The sequence below is a fragment of the Muntiacus reevesi genome, chromosome 3, assembly GCF_963930625.1.
Source record: "Muntiacus reevesi chromosome 3, mMunRee1.1, whole genome shotgun sequence".
NCBI lineage: Eukaryota > Metazoa > Chordata > Mammalia > Artiodactyla > Cervidae > Muntiacus > Muntiacus reevesi.
The window spans coordinates 82,676,599-82,695,578 of NC_089251.1; the positions used below are offsets into that span (position 1 = coordinate 82,676,599).

At 36.5% G+C, this 18,980-nt stretch overlaps 1 protein-coding gene across 1 annotated transcript in view; it reads left to right on the top strand.

Annotated features, from left to right (window-relative positions):
• PRKD3 (protein kinase D3) overlaps positions 1 to 18,980 on the top strand; it is an 86,168-nt gene that overhangs the window by 37,427 nt on the left and 29,761 nt on the right. The window contains exons 3-8 of the mRNA XM_065929428.1: positions 3,643 to 3,781; positions 5,551 to 5,682; positions 6,477 to 6,634; positions 10,951 to 11,143; positions 14,211 to 14,288; positions 18,606 to 18,789. Of these exons, the coding sequence (XP_065785500.1) occupies positions 3,643 to 3,781; positions 5,551 to 5,682; positions 6,477 to 6,634; positions 10,951 to 11,143; positions 14,211 to 14,288; positions 18,606 to 18,789 (884 nt within the window). The remainder of the gene's footprint in view (positions 1 to 3,642; positions 3,782 to 5,550; positions 5,683 to 6,476; positions 6,635 to 10,950; positions 11,144 to 14,210; positions 14,289 to 18,605; positions 18,790 to 18,980) is intronic.

Consider the following 18,980-nt stretch of genomic DNA (forward strand, 5'->3'; position numbering starts at 1 on the left):
TCTTTTTCACTAAAATTTCTTCCTTCATTAAGAGAAGTGTCAGTTTCCAAATACTGGGGTGCATGTTTGTAACCAAGCTTTGTATTGTGTTGTGAAAGCTTTCTTCTACATTGTCGTTTCTGTCACATGTCTGTTGGTAGACATTCCAAAGTTCTATGAGAAATGTGGGATGAGTTCTGCACCTTTAAGGCCCTCAGCCTCTTTCTCCTCTGATGTGTAGTGTATTCCAAAATAAGAAACCAAATCATTTTGGGGCAAATCATCCTCATTTGTCAGGACTCCCTTGGTGGCTTAGACGGTAAAGCGTCTGCTTCATTTGTCAGCTCAGTAAAGCCATTGATGATGTTGCCAACTAGAAGAAATGGTAATATACTTTGAAACCAAACTGTCAACCAGTTACTTTATCTTTGATGGCAAAATTGCCTTATGGGCAGTAAGTTATGTGGCAGAAATGCTTGTTGCAAAGAAGTCAATGATAAAGATGCTTAGGGTGAAAATAGCAAACATGGTTTTAAGCTCCACAGATGATTCCAGTGTGTGACCAAAGGTGAGACATGATGTTATGAATTCATTCCTGGTTGAAAATCAATTTCTGAATTTTTAAAAATCATCAACAGTCTATTTCTATATATTCAAAGCTTATTAACAGAGTTTTTGTTTGTTTGTTTTTTATGGAGTTTTTCCTTACAGTTGTTTAGATTTTTTTAAGTGTGTTTATGGTTTATTTCTTTGTTTCTACTTTTTAAGTGTTTATCTTTGAAATACTCATTCCTCAAGATTCATAATATTTTTAATGGTGGGCAACACTGTTTCCTTATATTCAGTGGCAATATTTAATATTCTCTCTGACTCTTTTTTAGGCCACAGTTTCTGTTACTTCATTTTGTGAGGACCCTTGTTTTCAGAGAATTCCTAAATGTCTTACCAAACACACCTATATAATCATGAATAGCAAAAAACTCTTTTTCACAGACTTGTTATTACATTTCCTTTCCCCTGGAGAATTCTGTAATTTCTCAACCATATAGATGAATATAGTATGACATTTGCTAGTCCAGAAAGTTACTTTGTTCTTTATCGTCACTGATGGCTTTCTAGCTTGGTACACAATGTATATCTTAAATAAATAGTCTTAATACTCATAATTTTGCTAAGCCATTAATTTTTTATGTTTTCTTCTCTCATTGGTATGTTTAGTCGTGGGGACTTCTGGTTTGGTCAGAACAGAATTAGTGATCCATATAATTTACCAAACGTAGTTTCTAGGGGGAAGTGTTTCTTGTCTTGCTTCCTGTCTTCTATATAATCCAGACCCTGATACCTCTCTCCTGCCCCATAGCTTCTGCCTTCTTTAGGAGTTTGCTCTGTCTCTTTCTGTTCCAGTCGCAGCTACTCAGTGCTGTCTGCATTATCCTTTAAAATTGGTCATGTTCGTGCCTTCCTCTGGCCCCCCTTGTCTCTCCCGCTTTGGATATAGAAGAATATGAACCACTAGTGTTTATTTGATCACAGTGCTGAGTGTTTTATAGTCATCAAATAATTTAATTTTGACGAGAATCACTTAAAGCTAGTACTCATGGGGACTTCCCTGCAGGTCCGGTGGTTAAGACTCCATGCTTCCTCTGCAAGAGGCACAGGTCCGATCCCTGGGAACTGAGATCCTGCATGCCATGTGGTGCACCAAAAAAAATAAAAAAAGCTTGTACTCTTACTATTCCTAACTTATAGACAAGAAGCTGAGCTTTGAGAGGTTAAGCAGCTTATCTAAGGTGCTATAGTTTGTAGGTTGCAAAGCTTGAGAACCCAGCTCTGCAGATGGTGAGTTTCTCTGTTTGTATGGTCCGTCTGGGGCTCCTGTGTACATTTTTGCCTTTTTTCTATCCCTGCTCGCCCCCCCCCCCCACCCCCGTCACCTCATTCTCCAGTTGTCAGAGTCCACTTCCCTTCTGTCGTTTACCTTATACTTTCTCAGTGATGACCCTTACATTTTCACTTTCTGCCCATGGAAATCTTGCTTCTCTTTTTATGATTCTGCTCAAATAGCACTCTTAAAGGGATAGTCTGTCTTTTTTATTCCCTCTTCTAGGGTTTTTTCATTCTTGGCATTTCTCTTATCATGTTATATATTTAGTTTATTTCTCTTTCTACTAGATTGTAAGCCCCTGGCAGGCAAGGACTGACTCTTACCTCTACACACCATAGGACCCTTCACTTATAAGACATATAAAAAATTTTTTTGACTTTTTAAAATGAGTTTTATTCATATAAATATTTTGTTAGAGATTTTATAAGGATGGAATATGGAATCCTTCTGTTATTAATTCTTAAGAATTGTTGCAACTAAGGTTGTATTTTAGTTACAACTCAGTTTTATTCTCCATTAGCTGTTTTCTAATTTAATAATTAAATAAAATTTAGTAAATTTAAATTTTAAGTTAAAATTTAATGAAAATAACTTTTGATTCTGTATTACTCTTTTCAGTGGAAAATTCTTACGTTGTTAGATCTGTTTACAGCATGTTATGAAGTTATAAAAATATCCATAACTCAAATATTGAAAAGAGATATATAGTATTATAAAAATTCTAAATATTTCTACACTTTATTAACTTAGGTTTCTTAAAATGCAAGTAAACTTTAAACTTTCTAATTAAGTCATTATTTTCAATTCCTAAAAATTTAACTTTTTCCCCTAGAATTGAGACCTTTTTAGAGATGTATATAAGAATTTTTAATGGGAAAATTAAGGCCATAAAGTAAGGTGAACTAGGTTGGTATCTGCACCTAAAATATATGCTGTAAGATCCTTAATTGATGTAGAAGTGGGCTACAAGTTTGGCCTGGCCTTTTTCAGTGGGCAAAGTAAACAGGAAAACCTGATGAGTTACATGATCAAGCTGCTCGTTACAAAACCAACTGGATCTGAACAAGGAAATATCATTCAAGGTCAGGATATCTTATTTAGAGGATACAGTGAGTTGACTCCATAAAGAAGATATTAAATTTGGTAAACCATCAAGATGTAAAAGTTAAGGGGAAGCATAAATAACAGTTGATTACTCAAGCTAGATTAGCGTGGTGATTGAGCACAGGGAATATGGCTAGACTGAGAAACTCAGCTTTTATTTATTTTTAATTAGCTTAAATTTAAATAACCACATGTGTCCATCCTGAACAACAACAGTATGGCTGGTAGGTGACTAGATGGGCAGCTCAGTTCTGAAGGACAGGAAAGACTGCTCATCCCTCAGTCTTTGTAAGAATAGCACTGAGTTGAAGGTTTTATTCTTCATCAATAACTGAGTAAAGCAATTCTGTACTTCTAAGAGACAAATATTTTAAGATATCAGTAATTATATATATTGCTTACTTTTATATTTTTGAACTTGAGATTTAACCAAGGTGCTTGAGCACATGGTTGATCTTTTTTGGATATTAATAAAATTGTTAGCAAATAGCGTTTCCAGGAGATGATGAGGTACAGGGAGGCATGGCATGCTGCAGTCCATGGGGTTGCAGAGAATTGGACAGGACTTGGCAACTGATCAACAACAACAACAAAAGTACATTTAAAATTATTACATAAGATTGAGACATTTACTTACGAAATGAGTATACTGATACAGGACTGTTTTCCTACAGTTTCCAGAGTGTGGATTCTTTGGCATGTATGACAAAATTCTTCTTTTTCGCCATGATATGAACTCAGAAAATATTCTGCAGCTCATTACCTCAGCAGATGAAATACATGAAGGAGACCTAATAGAAGTTGTTCTTTCAGGTAAGTAAATAGTTTCTTCTATTTTGTTGCCTTTTTCCCCCCTCCAAAGAGCCTTTTTTTGGTGGGGGGGGCGGGACTTCAACTAAATACTATATTCAATTATACTTTGTAAATACTATAGTTGCTTACTTCTTTCATCTATAATAAGGTTATTATGTGATTTTTACTTTCAGGAAGGTTACATCACAGATGAGAAAATAGGAAAATAAGAAACAAAGTGTTAGTCGCTCAGTCAGGTCCAATTCATTGTGACCCCATGGACCATGGCCGACCAGGCTCCTCCGTCCATGGAATTCTCCAGGCAAGAACAGTGGAGTGGGTTGCCATTTCCTTCTCCAGGGCACCTTCCCAACCCAGGGAGGGAACCCAGGTCTCCCATATTGCAGGCAGGCTTTTTACCATCTGAGCCACCAGGGAAGCCCCCAGGAAAATAAGCCCTGAATTAAAGTGTTACTAAGCTAAGGGAATTATCAGTTGAATTGGAAGAGAACTATATATTCCTCTTTTGTATTTTCTCTATATTCCTCCAAGGAAATTAAACAATTACACTGAAATTCTGTTTCCTTTTCCCATTTCTGTGACCATTTGGAGAAGAAAATCAGAAGGGAAAAAAAGAAAGAAATAATAAAGATGTGGAAGAGGAAATTGCAATATTGGTTGAGTCCATGAAAACAATGCTCCTTCTCTTCTTTTTCTTCGTGGACATTTTCTTATTCTCTCCTTTCCCCTCTCACCCATTCTTGCCATCCATTGTTCCTTAACCTCTGCTATTTCTTACCTCATCCAACAGCAGGTGGGCAGGATAGCTAGTGAGAAGTGTCAAGGGATAAAGAATGTGTATAGTAGGCCTGTGGAACTTCTGTTTGGCAGCAAAGGAAAGAGGGAGGGAGAGACGTAGAGGGACGGAAAAAAGAAGTAAAGAGATGGGAGAGAAGGAAAGGAAGAAAGGCCAGGCCAAGAGTCCAGCATCCTGCCACCATTTTTCCCTCTTCCCAGTTTCATCTTTGTAGTCTTGAGATTCTTTCTGATCACCACCTTTCCTTGTTAGTCTCTAGTCCTTACTGTTTATATTCTCCACTACAACCCCAAATTCTGAACACATCCCAGTCCTTGTCTTCCTTTTCATTGTAGAGGGGCTTTACTCCCTGTCTTCCCTGGTGGTCATGCTCATATTTATTCCTTCTTTGCTCTGGAGCCTACGTCAGCCCACAGGGATATCCTTAGTGACTTGCAGGTGATATTGAAAGGATGTCTGATGATGGATGCATCTGCTTTGTTGAGTTGCACACAGAGGGGAGAAGAGTCTTTTTCCTATACACTGGGACTGTGGAGGACAGAAAGAGTGTATCCTGGGATCCTAAATTAGGACTGAGTGCATTTCTCCCAGAAACATTGCTATAAGTTAATGTTATGTTCTATACTTTTTTTAAATTTAGTGTTCTAGTTCCCAGTACATTATACGTTAAATAGTTTTTAGTTAGCTAAAATAAATCTGACAGTTACTTGCAATCTAACTCCAAGAAAATGCTTTTGGAGGTCAAAATACATACTTTTAGAGATCAAGTTATTTTAAGTTGGTCAGTTTCCTAAAATAAAGTTCAAAAGCCATGATATTAAAGTCTTAAAATAATTTTTTATCGATGAAAGATGAAAGTTTCAGAAAAAGAAAAATTCTGTATGCTTTGACATAAGTGACTATGATCGATGTTCTTAATCTTATCACAACTGCAAGTATAGGGTTTATTTGAATATTTCCCTTATTTTTAAAGCTTTGGCCACAGTAGAAGACTTCCAGATTCGTCCGCATACTCTCTATGTGCATTCTTACAAAGCACCTACTTTCTGTGATTACTGTGGTGAGATGCTTTGGGGATTGGTACGCCAGGGACTGAAATGTGAAGGTATGTGTTCTAAATTTTTGATAATTTGAAATAAGTTTTCACATTTGCGTTCTTTAATCATCAGTGAAAAAATAAGATCATTGGTCAGTGACTAGGTAGTACCCGAGGTTTAGAAGCAGAGCAATCTGGTGGTTCCATGTTAGAATTGCCAGGGGGGTACGATGCAGGTGCACGTCTGATTAGTCGGTAAACTTGTTCTCTCAAGGACCAGAGGGTGCATGCTGGGATTTTAAGTTTTGCTGGCCATGTGGTCTCAGTTGCAGTGGCTTAACTTTGCCATTGTAGCATGAAAATAGCCATGGGCAGGTGGTAAACGGTGAGAGTGCTGTGTTCCAATAAAATTACTTATGAGCACTGAACTCTGAATTGCATGTAATTTTTACATGTTATAGTCCACAGTTTGCTGAAGTTACCTAAGCCAGTGGTTCTCAAACTTTACTGTGTATCAGAATCACCTTGAGGACTTGCTGAAACATTACTTTGTAAGGCCCCATCTCCAAAGTTTCTGATTCAGTAGGTCTGAGGTGAAGCCCAGTAATTTATTAGATTTCTAACAAATTCTTGGGTGCTGCCTTGGGGAGCATACTTGAAGAAACTACTGCTTTAGCTAACCTAACGTTTCTAAATAAACGTTTCTACATATTTCCTATTCTTCTTAGCTTGTTATCTGGGTTCTTCATTAGGATAGCTACTGCTGCCAGAGAAAATAAAAGAAGCCCCGGTTTGTTTTTTAATGTATGCACTTAGATGGTTAAGTTAAAAAACTTTTTTTTAACCTTTTAAAATATATTTAGGCTGTGGATTAAATTATCATAAACGATGTGCCTTCAAGATTCCAAATAACTGTAGTGGTGTAAGAAAGAGACGTCTCTCAAATGTATCCCTGCCAGGACCTGGCCTCTCAGTTCCAAGACCCCTGCAGACTGATTATGTAGCCCTTCCCACTGAAGAGGTATGTACTCAAGATAATAGAGGGCATTCTTACCACTTACTCTTTATGTTTCTACTTACTCTTTATGTTTCATCCTAAATCATAAGTTATATACTAAAGAACAGTAGCATTTCTATACTTCAGAAACTTAAAATGTATCACTGTAGACAGGGCTTACCAGTAGCAGTGAATTGCATGTTGTATACTTTGAGATCACCTTATCACTTGAACCACAAGATCAGTCTCCTGATCAGTACCCTGACTCCTGCTCTCCACACTTCACTACAGCTTAATAGTCAACAACCAATTAGATCACTTCTTTCAAGGAAACCTCTGTATATTCAGCGTTCCCTGAACACATCCTTTCTCCCCACCCCACCCCCCCACATTTGCTCTTGTTGATATCTATCCTATGTGCTTTTTCTCTTTTTTTTTCCTATGTGCTTTTTCTAGACCTAGATTCCCGTTTACCTAGAAGTTATTTTTCTGAATGCCATACCACTTTTCAAACCTCCTTGATGGTGTGTATAGCATTGTACGGTAGTATCACAGCCTTTTATATTAGATTGTCCTCAAGGAGTTTATCTTTTTAGAGAAGACAATACTCATGTCTTTCTTTGCCCCACCATGCCCAGCTCCGTACCTTGTACCTTAGTGGGCACTCAGTCATAAATGAAGGAGTGTTTGAGTGACATCACTGATCTTTACAATATTCCAGTGAGGTCTGTATACCGTGAGATAGTTGGCACTCAGAATTATCAAGTGACTTGACTGAAGTCACAGAACAAATTAGTAAACAATATTGGAATTCAACCCAGATCTGCTTATGTGTAAATCCATGATTTTTCCTCTTATATTGTACCCCTCAAGGGTAAGTGTCGTAGATTAGGGAATAAAGAAATAACTGCCTTACTTATTTGGTACTACTTTAAATGATTTCCATCTGTAGATTACAGTCTTAATTTAGTTATTTCTGTAACCTCTTTGGCCTTCTGTATATTAATGGCAAAATCAAGCCATTGGACTGTTGTCTTAACAGCTTCGTCACAAGATTTCGCTAAATTGAGGATCTAAAATAGAAGCTTCTGAAATTCTTTCACAAAAATCTCATGTTTCCATATTGCATAGCCCTACTATGACATTTTTAAAGTATAAGATGAGTGCTGTAGCATTAGAACTGAGAATGAGGAGTTACTATAAACACATGCGAAAGTTTAGGGAAAGATTAATGCCTTTTACACACAAGCTACACAGGGAAACCTGGCTCGAATTGGGGACTGTAGGATGAAAGTATGTTGTCTTAAGAACCCCGCAAACAGTACTGGTTTGTCAGCCATACCCACTGAGTATTATAAGATTAGGAAATGACAGGACCGAGCAGATGAATAAGGTATTCAGTTTTAATTTATTCATTTTTATTTTACCCGGAGGATGAAAATTCTTTAGAGAAGTATAAGGAGAGTGGTATGTTTGAATTGGATAGGTTGTGCAGAGTGTTTTAGAACAAGTAGAAACTGTAGTAAGGAATACAGTCTCAAAAATGAAGGTACATACAGTAAGAAGAGCTGAGAGCTCATGGAGGAAGATCAGAGGGAAGGAAGAGTGGTAAAAGAGAACAGTGTAAAGGAGTGAAGGAGATAGTGAAGAGCTGGGAGCACCCTGAGTCTGAACTGGGTTTAGAGAGCTCACTCTCAGTGGCTGTGCAGGAAGAGCCTTGTAACTTGTCCGGTGCCAGTCTTCATGCTGGGATGCTTTACTTATCTCTTCTTGTGTAATCCTCACCACAGTCCTGGCAGGCGTGGAGCTATTTTCTTGATTTCATCGATAAAGCATGAGGAAGAAAAATTTCTAAGGAGTCAAAATAATAAACTTCACTGACTACTGATATGATAGAAGGCCAGTTTGGAATAGAAGCCTTTGAATCTGACCCTAGGGTTGTCATGTAAGGAGGCAGTTTCTCTCAGTGTCTGAAATCAGCGTAAAGGGAATCAGGTAAAGAGGTGGAGAGGCAGAAGAAAACAGACTGTTCATTGAATTTGGTTAAAATGGAACCACCACGTTTAGAGAAACCAATATTGAGTGATGGCTGTTTGGAGACGAGAAAGATTAGTGTTCATCTCAGTGCATTAGGGACAAAATTTTTTTTTTCCTGCCCCACTGCGTGACTTGTAGAATCTTAGTTCCCTGACCAGGAATCAAACCTGCATCCTTGGCTCTGAAAGCATAAAGTCCTAAGCCCTGGACCACTGGGGCGTTCCCCATTTGGGAAAATTTCTGCAGGAACAGTACAGAAGCAAGGTAGAAAGAAATTCTTGATACTTAAGTGTGCATATTAAAAGTGGAGATATTTCTTTCACTGAATAATCTTCCAAAGTCAAATATATATAATTGGGGAATTGCCCCCTTTAAATTTTTTATATTGCCTTTATTATTTTAGATGATTGAGATGATTGGCAGTATTGTTACGAAGTTTTTATGAGCAATTCAGCCAAAATTAGTTTAAACACACATTGTGGAAATAATTAGATTACTTTCAGAAAATTTCTGGCTACACATCAATAAGAAAGAAAGAGTTTAAGCTAAGAAGTAATTTGTAAAGAGGGCCATTAAAGCAAGGTAAGAAAAGAGCTTCCACTCAATTCTGCTTACTCTCACTGGTCCCATTTTAGCCAAGTGCTCTAGGCAATTCTGCCAGCATTCTCCATCCTCCAAATGCTGAGTAAGTCTGTTGTGCCTTTCTTGCCTTCGTCACTCAGTAGATGGTAAACCACTATTACTGGTTAGATTGCATAAGGGTGTTCAGATGGGGAAAAGGTTAGGAATCACTGCACTGCTAAGTAGAAGACCCAGGTATAACTCAGGTCAGTCTTTCTATGTGTATGTTTTAAGCTTGAGACACAGACTAAGTGGTTGAAGCAGAAGCAAGAGAAACACAGTGTTGAGACACCACTAGACTAGGGGCCCAGGGATAAGCAAAAGCTGAAGGCATCCGTTTCTAGTTCCTCCTGGCTGCTTTATCAGCTCTGAGGAATCACTTCAGTGTTCCTTTTGCTGACGGTGCTCTGTACGTGGAGGAGGGGTGGGCCAGGCTAGAGCAGGACACCATAGATAGCTGAAGTCTGCAAGTTTGGTTTGGGTTTTAACATTCTTTTTGTACTTTTTTTAACTGCTTCGTAATTTGCTTTAGAATGTTTCTGGCTACACATTACTGAAAAACTATCCCGAGGGGGCTGTATTTGTGTTGTTTTTATAGTGTTTCCTCCAGTTGTCAGTCCTTTTCCTTTTTTTCCTTCCTCCTACTTCCTTCAGGAAAAAAAGCCCTTTATTTTCTTCTCCACTCATTTCTCCTGTACACTTCTCTGTCTTTTGATTTCTTTTGGCTTCTGTTGGTTGAACATATCAATGTACAGTGACTCAATTCTGAGTTACCCACAGTACTAGTTATAGACGGCAGTCCTGGCAGTGAAGGATGCAGGCAGCTACAGCAAGATCTGTGGTGATCTAGATGGCAGTTAGGTATTTGGGTTTTGTCCTTGAGAATATGGACTGTATTCATTTTCATATTTCCAATACATAGTATAGGACAGTCAATGAATGCTGAATGAATGTGATGAGCTATATTGATCTGACCTGGAATTAAATTGATTGTTTCCTTTGTATACATAAAAAGGGTCATAGTTTAAAAGTCCATTTATCCCTCAAATGACACAAAAATTTTTAACCAACACCTTTTTTAATTTTCCTTTTTGCTCACCTGAGAGGGAAAAAACCAAATAGCTGGAATATACTTAAAGTATCAAAGAACTTCTTAAAGCATTCTTACTAAGAGTAAAGTTGTTTTAATTTGCATCTGCCATTATTAATGAAAGATTTTTACATACTTTAGTATTTACTAAAACAGATTTAAAAAACTCAGACTTGTTTTAAAATATTTTCAGACGTGTGTTCAGTAGCTCAACATGAGCAGCACTAACCCTTCTGAATTTACTTAATTTTCCTGTGATTAATTTCTTGGTAAGGAATTTGAACATGTTATAAACTCATTTTAAGGTTTTGTTTTTTATTTGTGAAATGTCATATGTGCCTGGCAAATAATAGTTAATCAATGGATACATGTCTGTGAGGATGAAAATACCTTGCATAAATAATACCAAAAAAATTCTACACTTTCCTTATTTGAGGGTTGGTAAGTTAAGCTTCCAAGGAAAACTGCTGAGATCCACATTTTTTTATTTGTGGCTTTAGTGTTTGAAATAAATGACTTCTGTGGTCAAACCCTGATCTGAATACTTTGTTTTTAATATTGACTTACACTATGGAAATTACTTATGTTTTAGTCACATGTTCACCAAGAACCTAGTAAGAGAATTCCTTCTTGGAGTGGTCGCCCAATCTGGATGGAAAAGATGGTCATGTGCAGGGTGAAAGTCCCACACACGTTTGCTGTTCACTCATACACCCGTCCCACGATATGTCAGTACTGCAAGCGGTTACTGAAAGGCCTCTTTCGCCAGGGAATGCAGTGTAAAGGTAGGATTGCATGATTTTCTGAAGTAAAATTCATATTTGTTTTTGTTAGCAATTATAACAAAATACTTTTTACTTCAGAAGGCTTAAGCAAATAAATTGGTCTCATAGTTAAGAAATACACATATATGTGTATCTATTGATGATGACTGGTATCTGCAACATGTGTATTCTGTACCAGGAGCTATGCTAAAGAAAAATTAGAGTGTAAACAGAAAAACTAGAATTTGAATCCGTGAGATGTAGCTGCTTAACAGTTGTCAATATGGAACCATTAGTGAGCAGGTAAGCTAATATTTGAGCTTAAGTCTTCGTGATTTCAGAGCCAGACACTACCCAAAATATAAAATAATGCCCTCCTCTTTCCATTAAATGGAATCACCAACTCGGTGGACATGAGTGAGCAAGCTCTGGGAGTTGGTGTTGGACAGGAGGCCTGGTGTGCTGCAGTCCATGGAGTCGCAAAGAGCCAGACAAGACTGAACTGAACTTTCCATTAAGTATTCATACACACACATATGAACATGTTACAAGAGTTTTATTGTTGCTTTCATTATGTGGCTGTGAGAGCTGTACCAAAATTGTCATTCTAAACAATCACACTGAAGCAGGCAGAAATAGTAGAAGCCACTGGAATTATAATGGGGACCATCTATATTTGGTTACTAAACCCAAAACATTGTCATAGAATTCCAAAAACATCTCTAATGAACTAGGTTTTTAATAGAGTAATGGTTTCCTGTAGTTATGTAATGTTTTAATGCTTTTAAAAGATGCTTTTATCTTTTTGTCTCACATCTTCTCAACAGTGCTGCACAATTATGTGAAAACCAAAATAGAGAGTTTAAATCTGTTATTAGGCATTAAGCCAAGATAAGATAAAAGTAAATCTGTCTATAATCTTATGTACTTATTTTTCATGTGATTATTGTAATTATCATTACTTCTTGATACCATACTTTTTATGTAAAAGTATTTGTGGAATTGAATTACCTAGTTTTATCTAGGTGAACCATTGGAATTGAGATCTTTGTGACAATAAGTCCTGTTTACAGTGTTGAATTAAATAATTTATGTGTAAATTTAATTTTTAAGTATATAAGAAAACTTTTCTTAGCAATATTATGGCTACATAGGAGAATATCAAATAGAGAATACATTGTACATTGGTTGCCAATATTTAATAACCATCAGGCAAGCTTAATTAAATGTTGAAATTTTATTTCAACAGCTTACTTTTGAATATGAGTTAATATACAAATTAATACTTTAAATATCAACACTGAAGTATATTGGCAAGCAGCCACTAAAGAATGTTTTGGGAAAGAACATTAAGAACAGATGTACAAATTCTAGCCAGCAGATAATCTTAGTGAAGGTAGTAAATATGCAGTTCTGCTGAGTAGAACAGAAACATCCTAAAACTGCATGCAAAAAAGCTCAGTACTTTTTAAAAGAATGATTAAATAAAATATGTATGTAGATTAGTGAGTTTTGAATAAAATCAGTTAACTATATGACTGGCTTAGTAGTTTAACTTCTTAGAGCTTTAAAAGAATAATGTTTTATGCTTATATTGGTTCAGAAAGTATCAAAAAGTCATAATTTAATTTAGTAACCCTTGTATTTTTACTTCAGAAGTAAAATAGACATTTTCATTCACTTGTTAAGCTAAGGAAAAAAATAGTTAAAACAGTTACGCAGGATCATTTGAGAAAAAATATACAATTCTAAGAGCAATTAATTTATTCATTCATCTGTTTTCCACTTTGTTATATTAAAATTTCAGGGCAGCTTATATAAGCATATATAGGATAAAAGAAAACACAAATAAATTAATAAAAAAACATGGGCAGGAATATAGGGAAGTATAAATGACTGTCATTAGAACTACATACTTACTGCATATGGATGGTAAACTTGGCTTTACATTTCAGAGGGAAAAGGAAACCTTGTTATTTTCACAATTTGCAAACCTTATGAGATAAAAAACAAATATTTAAATGTATGCAAGTGTTAATATTAGTGTCACATGAATTTTCCTAGGGCCTCACCTTTTTGAAGACGTTATTACATAATGCAGGTTTTCTCATCCACCAAGTTATTAATTTTATAGAGCTTTTTCTTATAATGACCTTTCTGTATTCTACTGGCATGATACCAAGAGTTTTCTTTAATTATAGGAGTTACAAAATTATTCTAAGTCAGGACTTGAAATTATTTTTACCCATTTATTGTTGGTAGAATTATTTTGAAGGTGGTGATAGAGTAGTTATAGCAGTGGTTTCAGTTTTAATGTTAACTGAAGAAGACATTAAAGTACCTGTTTCTCAACTTCACTCCCTGAGCTGCTGACATAGTAGATAAGGGGTGGGGCCCTACCAAGATCGTGCATCTCAAAAGATGCTGATGCTCCGGGCCTGGTGACCACAGTTTGAGAACCATGAGTTACACAGTAGCATTGAACAGCTTGGGCCTGACTGACACTCATCTGCAGTGCAGTCAGCTCTGAGGTTCTTGCAGGCTGAAGAGAGCCATTATATACTACAGGTGAGGGACCTCGTGCGTGAGAAGCTCAGTTCTTTCTTACACGGTTGTCTGGGAAAGCTCTTACTAATTCCTAATAAATGGTTGTAGCATTGCAATTTCTTTTCTGCATATGTACTAGGTCCTAATAATTAGGAATTGAAAGTAACTGACTGACATATGTTGGAAAGGAATTTAATCAGCCTGAGAAACTGTTTAAGGGGGATGTGGAAGGAAGAATGTGACGTAAGGGAGGGAAGCATGGATCTGCAGCAACATTTTGGCAAAGTGTTATACAAGTGGTATAGACTTCATTTTACAGATAAAGAAACTGAGCGCTGAGGGATTAACCAGCTATTAAGACGTGGTATCAGAATATGAAACCAGACCTTTAATCCAAGACCTGAGTTCTTATAGAGGAAATATTTATTATTTCATCATCATTATTTAATAACACTATATGTGTGAGTAAAGAAAGTCTTTAACCATATCTGATACTGCCTGACTTTTTACATAAGTTAATAAGATGAATATTTTATTTTAGATTGTAAATTCAACTGCCATAAACGATGTGCATCTAAAGTACCAAGAGACTGCCTTGGAGAGGTTACTTTCAATGGAGGTAAGTCTTTTTCTTAATTTACAGAAAAGATCACAATTCTTTTGTGTATTATCTTTATATAAGGTTATATTTGCATATTTTATTTTGTTTACTTTGTTTCTTTGACTTTTTTCTGATTTAATAATCAAGCAAAATACAGATATCACTAATAGTATACTTTTATTTATGCCTTCTGGTCTCCTTTAACCACCTACCACTCTGTAGTCAAATGTGGCAAATGGTGCTGCATATTCTTGTTTATCTTTAGACATAGCAAAACTTATTTTATAACCCTGCTATTGTCCCTAGAACTATTTCATATTTCTAGTATTTATTGACTACTTAATGTATGCCAGGCATTACTGTAAACATTTTAAATATATTGACATTGAAACCTGAGAACAACCTTTTGAGATAAGGACTTAGAGATGAGTAAACTTAGGCACAAAAGCATTAAATAATTTGCTTAAGAGTTACAACCAGCAGTGTTAGAGTTGGGATTTGAACCTGTGTGGTCTGCCATCGAAGTTCATAGTCTTTAGAAGTCATTGTACTGTCTCACTTCTCTTTTTCCATCAAATAATCACTTAGCTGAACATTCTTGCTTTTTTACCTCCCCCCCCCCCTTTTCAAGATTATATCACTCAAAGTGATTACCTTATTTGTTTTTTGTTTTTTTGTTTTTTCTTTTTTTTATTAGTTGGAGGCTAATTACTTCACAACATTTCAGTGGGTTTTGTCATACATTGACATGAATCAGCCATAGAGTTACACGTATTCCCCATCCCGATCCCCCCTCCCAATTACCTTATTTGGAAGAAAGGAGCAAACTTCTGCAGCATAATTTTTCCTTAATATTACATGGCTAGTAAAAAATTGAGTATAAGTAGTTCTATAGGAATTTTGAGCATTGCTTAACTAGTGTGTAAGATGAGTGCAATTGTGCGGTAATTTGAACAGTCTTTGGCATTGCCTTTGGGATTGGAATGAAAACTGACGTTTTCCAGTCCTGTGGCCACTGCTGAGTTTTCCAAATTTGCTGGCATATTGAGTGCAACACTTTCACAGCATCATCTTTTAGGATTTGAAATAGCTCAACTGGAATTCCATCATCTCCACTAGCTTTGTTCATAGTGATGCTTTCTAAGGCCCACTTGACTTCACATTCCAGGATGTCTGGCTCTATCTAGGTGAGTGATCACACCATCGTGATTATCTGGGTCGTGAAGATCTTTTTTGTACAGTTCTTCTGCGTATTCTTGCCACCTCTTCTTAATATCTTCTGCTTATGTTCGGTCCATACTGTTTCTGTCCTTTATCGAACCCATCTTTGCATGAAATGTGCCCTTGATATCTCTAATTTTCTTGAAGAGATCTCTAGTCTTTCCATTCTCTTGTTTTCCTCTATTTCTTTGTATTGATTGCTGAGGAGGGCTTTCTTATCTCTCCTTAGTATTCTTTGAAACTCTGCGTTCAAATGGGAATATCTTTCCTTTCCTCCTTTGCTTTTTGCTTCTCTTCTTTTCACAGCTATTTGTAAGGCCTCCTCAGACAACCATTTTGCCTTTTTGCGTTTCTTTTCCATGGGGATGATCTTGATCTCTGTCTCCTGTACAGTGTCATGAACCTCTGTCCATAGTTCATCAGGCACTCTTACCAGATCTGGTCCCTTAAATCTATTTCTCACTTCCACTGTGTAATCATAAGGGATTTGATTTAGGTCATAACTGAATGGTCTAGTGGTTTTCCCTACTTTCTTCAATCTAAGTCTGAATTTGGCAATAAGGAGTTCATGATCTGAGGCACAGTCAAAAAGCAGAGACATTACTTTGCCAACAAAGGTCCATCTAGTCAAGGCTATCATTTTTCTAGTGGTCATGGGTGGATGAGAGAGTTGGACTGTGAAGAAAGCTGAGTGCCGAAAAATTGATGCTTTTGAACTGTGGTGTTGGAGAAGACTCTTGAGAGTCCCTTGGACTGCAAGGAGATCCAACCAGTCCATCTTAAAGGAGATCAGTCCTGAGTGTTCATTGGAAGGACTGATGCTGAAGCTGAAACTCCAATACTTTGGTCACCTCGTGAAGAGTTGACTCACTGGAAAAGATCCTGATGCTGGGAGGGATTGGGGGCAGGAGGAGAAGTGGGGGGCCAGGAGGAGAAGGGGACGACAGAGGATGAGATGGCTGGATGGCATCACCGACTTGATGGACATGAATTTGAATAAACTCTGGGAGTTGGTGATGGACAGGGAGACCTGGCGTGCTGCGATTTATGGGGTCACAAAGAGTTGGACACGACTGAGCGACTGAACTGAACTGTGTTCTATAGGAAAGGCTTCCCTGGTGGCTCAAATGGTAAAGAATCTGCCTGCAGTGCAGGAGCCCTTTGTTTGATCCTTAGGTTAGGAAGATTCCCTGGAGAATGGATATAGGAGGAAAAGCATGAGAGTGGAAATTAATCTCCTTAAGAGTTTAACATTTTCTCATGTGGTAAGTTTTCTGTGGTTGCTGTTTAAGACAGTTGACAGAGCATGATTGGTTTCTTCATTTCAGTTGCTCAGAATTAATACAACTTTTCCACATGATTGAAATCTTTTCTAGATTTAGCTAGTTCATGTATTTTTGTCCTGTCTACCTTTTGACAAATGGATATGAAATACCATTTATATTTATTTTAGTGTTCATTTGTCTCTTTCAGATATTTACTGTTTAATTAGTTTTTTTCTCTCTAAACTACCTGTTCACATGTTATATATTCTACTAATTTTTCGTCAGCTTTATTGACATATGAGTTGTATACTGTATAGTTCACACATTTAGTTTATTCCCAGTTATACAGCCATCACTACAGCCTAATTTTAGAGCATTTTCATCATCCTGAGAAGAACTCCATACCAATCAGTTGTCACTTCCCATCCACTTTTCCCTCCTAGCCTCTAGCAACCGCTAAGTCAACTTCTATCTGTATCAGTTTGTCCCTTCTAGACATTTCATATAAATAGAATCATAGAACGTGTAGTCTTTGTGACTAATTTCTTTCACTTAGCATAATGTTTTCAAGGTTCATCCATGTTGCATGTATCAATACTTCATTGTTTTTTTATTGATGAGTAATATTCCTCTGCCTGAATGTTCCACACTTCATTCATTCATTCACCAGTCAGCCATAGTCCTTTGAGTTGTATCCATTTTGGAGCTATTAGGAACAGGGCAGCTATGAGCATTTGAGTACAATTGACTACATGTGTTTCCATTCCACTTGGGTAGATAGCCAGTAGTGGAACTGTTGAGTCATAAGGTAGCTCTGTTTAACATTTTGAGGACTGCCAAACTGTTTACAAAAGCAGCTATTCCGTTTTACATTCCCACCAGCAGTGTATGAGGATTCTCATTTCTACGTATCCTTTCCACCACTTGTTAATTGTCTGTCATTTTGATAGTCACCATCCTAGTGAGTATGAAGTGATGTCTCATTATGGTTTTGATTTGCATTTCCCAGATGGCTAACTGACATTGCGTATCTTTTTGTATACCTCTTGGTCATTTTTACATCTGCTTCAGAGCGATATCTCTTCTGGTCCTTTGCCCATTTAACTAGGTTATTTATTTATCTTTTTATTATTGAGTTGTAAGAATTCTTTAAATATTCTGGATAGAAGTCACTTATTTGATACATGATTTGCAGATACTTTCTACCATTCTGTGCTCTGCCTTTTCACTTTCTGTGAGGTGTCATTTATAGCAGAGAAGTTTTAAATTTTGATGAAGTCCAATTTATTTGTTTTTCCTTGTCATTTAGGTTTTTGGTGTTATATCTAAGAAGGCTTTGCCTAACTCACAATCCCAAAGTTTACACCTATGCTTTCTTTTAAGAGTTTTATAAGATTAAACTCTTATATTTAGGTCTGTGATCCACTTTAAGTTAATTTTTGTAATTGATTTAAGAAGAACTTCCAATTTCCTTTTTTGCATATAAATACCCATTTGTCCTATGATCGTATACTGAACAGAATGTTTTTTTCCCTTGTATTGTCTTAGACACTTGTGGAAAATCAGCTGGCCAGGTCTATAATATAGTAGCTAACCTTTTACTTTGCTTCTAGTATCTTGTCATTATCAAAATTTAAAATTTTGATGCAATCAAATTAATTTTCTGCCTTATGGTTTTTACACTTCTATCATCCTAAGGAATATTTCTTTATCTTGAATATAAAAATATTTTTCTGTAATTTCATTTAAGAATTTTAAAACTTGTTTTCACATTTGATATACTGTCTCTATTTAAGTGTATTGATATTCCATTAATGTAAAATTCTGAATTCATTTAAAACTTTGCCAGAACCATCTACTTTGGGAACAGATACAGATATACCAATGGATGTTGACAGTAGTGACATGAACAGTGATGGTAGTCGGGGTTTGGATGACACAGAAGAACCATCTCCCCCAGAAGATAAAATGTTTTTCTTAGATCCATCTGATCTTGATGTGGAAAGAGACGAAGAAGCTGTTAAAACAATCAGGTAATGCATGCGTATAGACTGCAAGCTATTTCCAAATGCAAGGTCAGTCCAGGAGTTCTATTAAAAAAGAACAAATCATATCTCTTTAAGTGGAACCTAAAAATGTAATTATAAATAGAAAATTTTTTTTCTTGAGGTATAGTTGCTTTACAATGGTGTTAGTTTCTGCTGTATAGCAAAGTTAATCAATT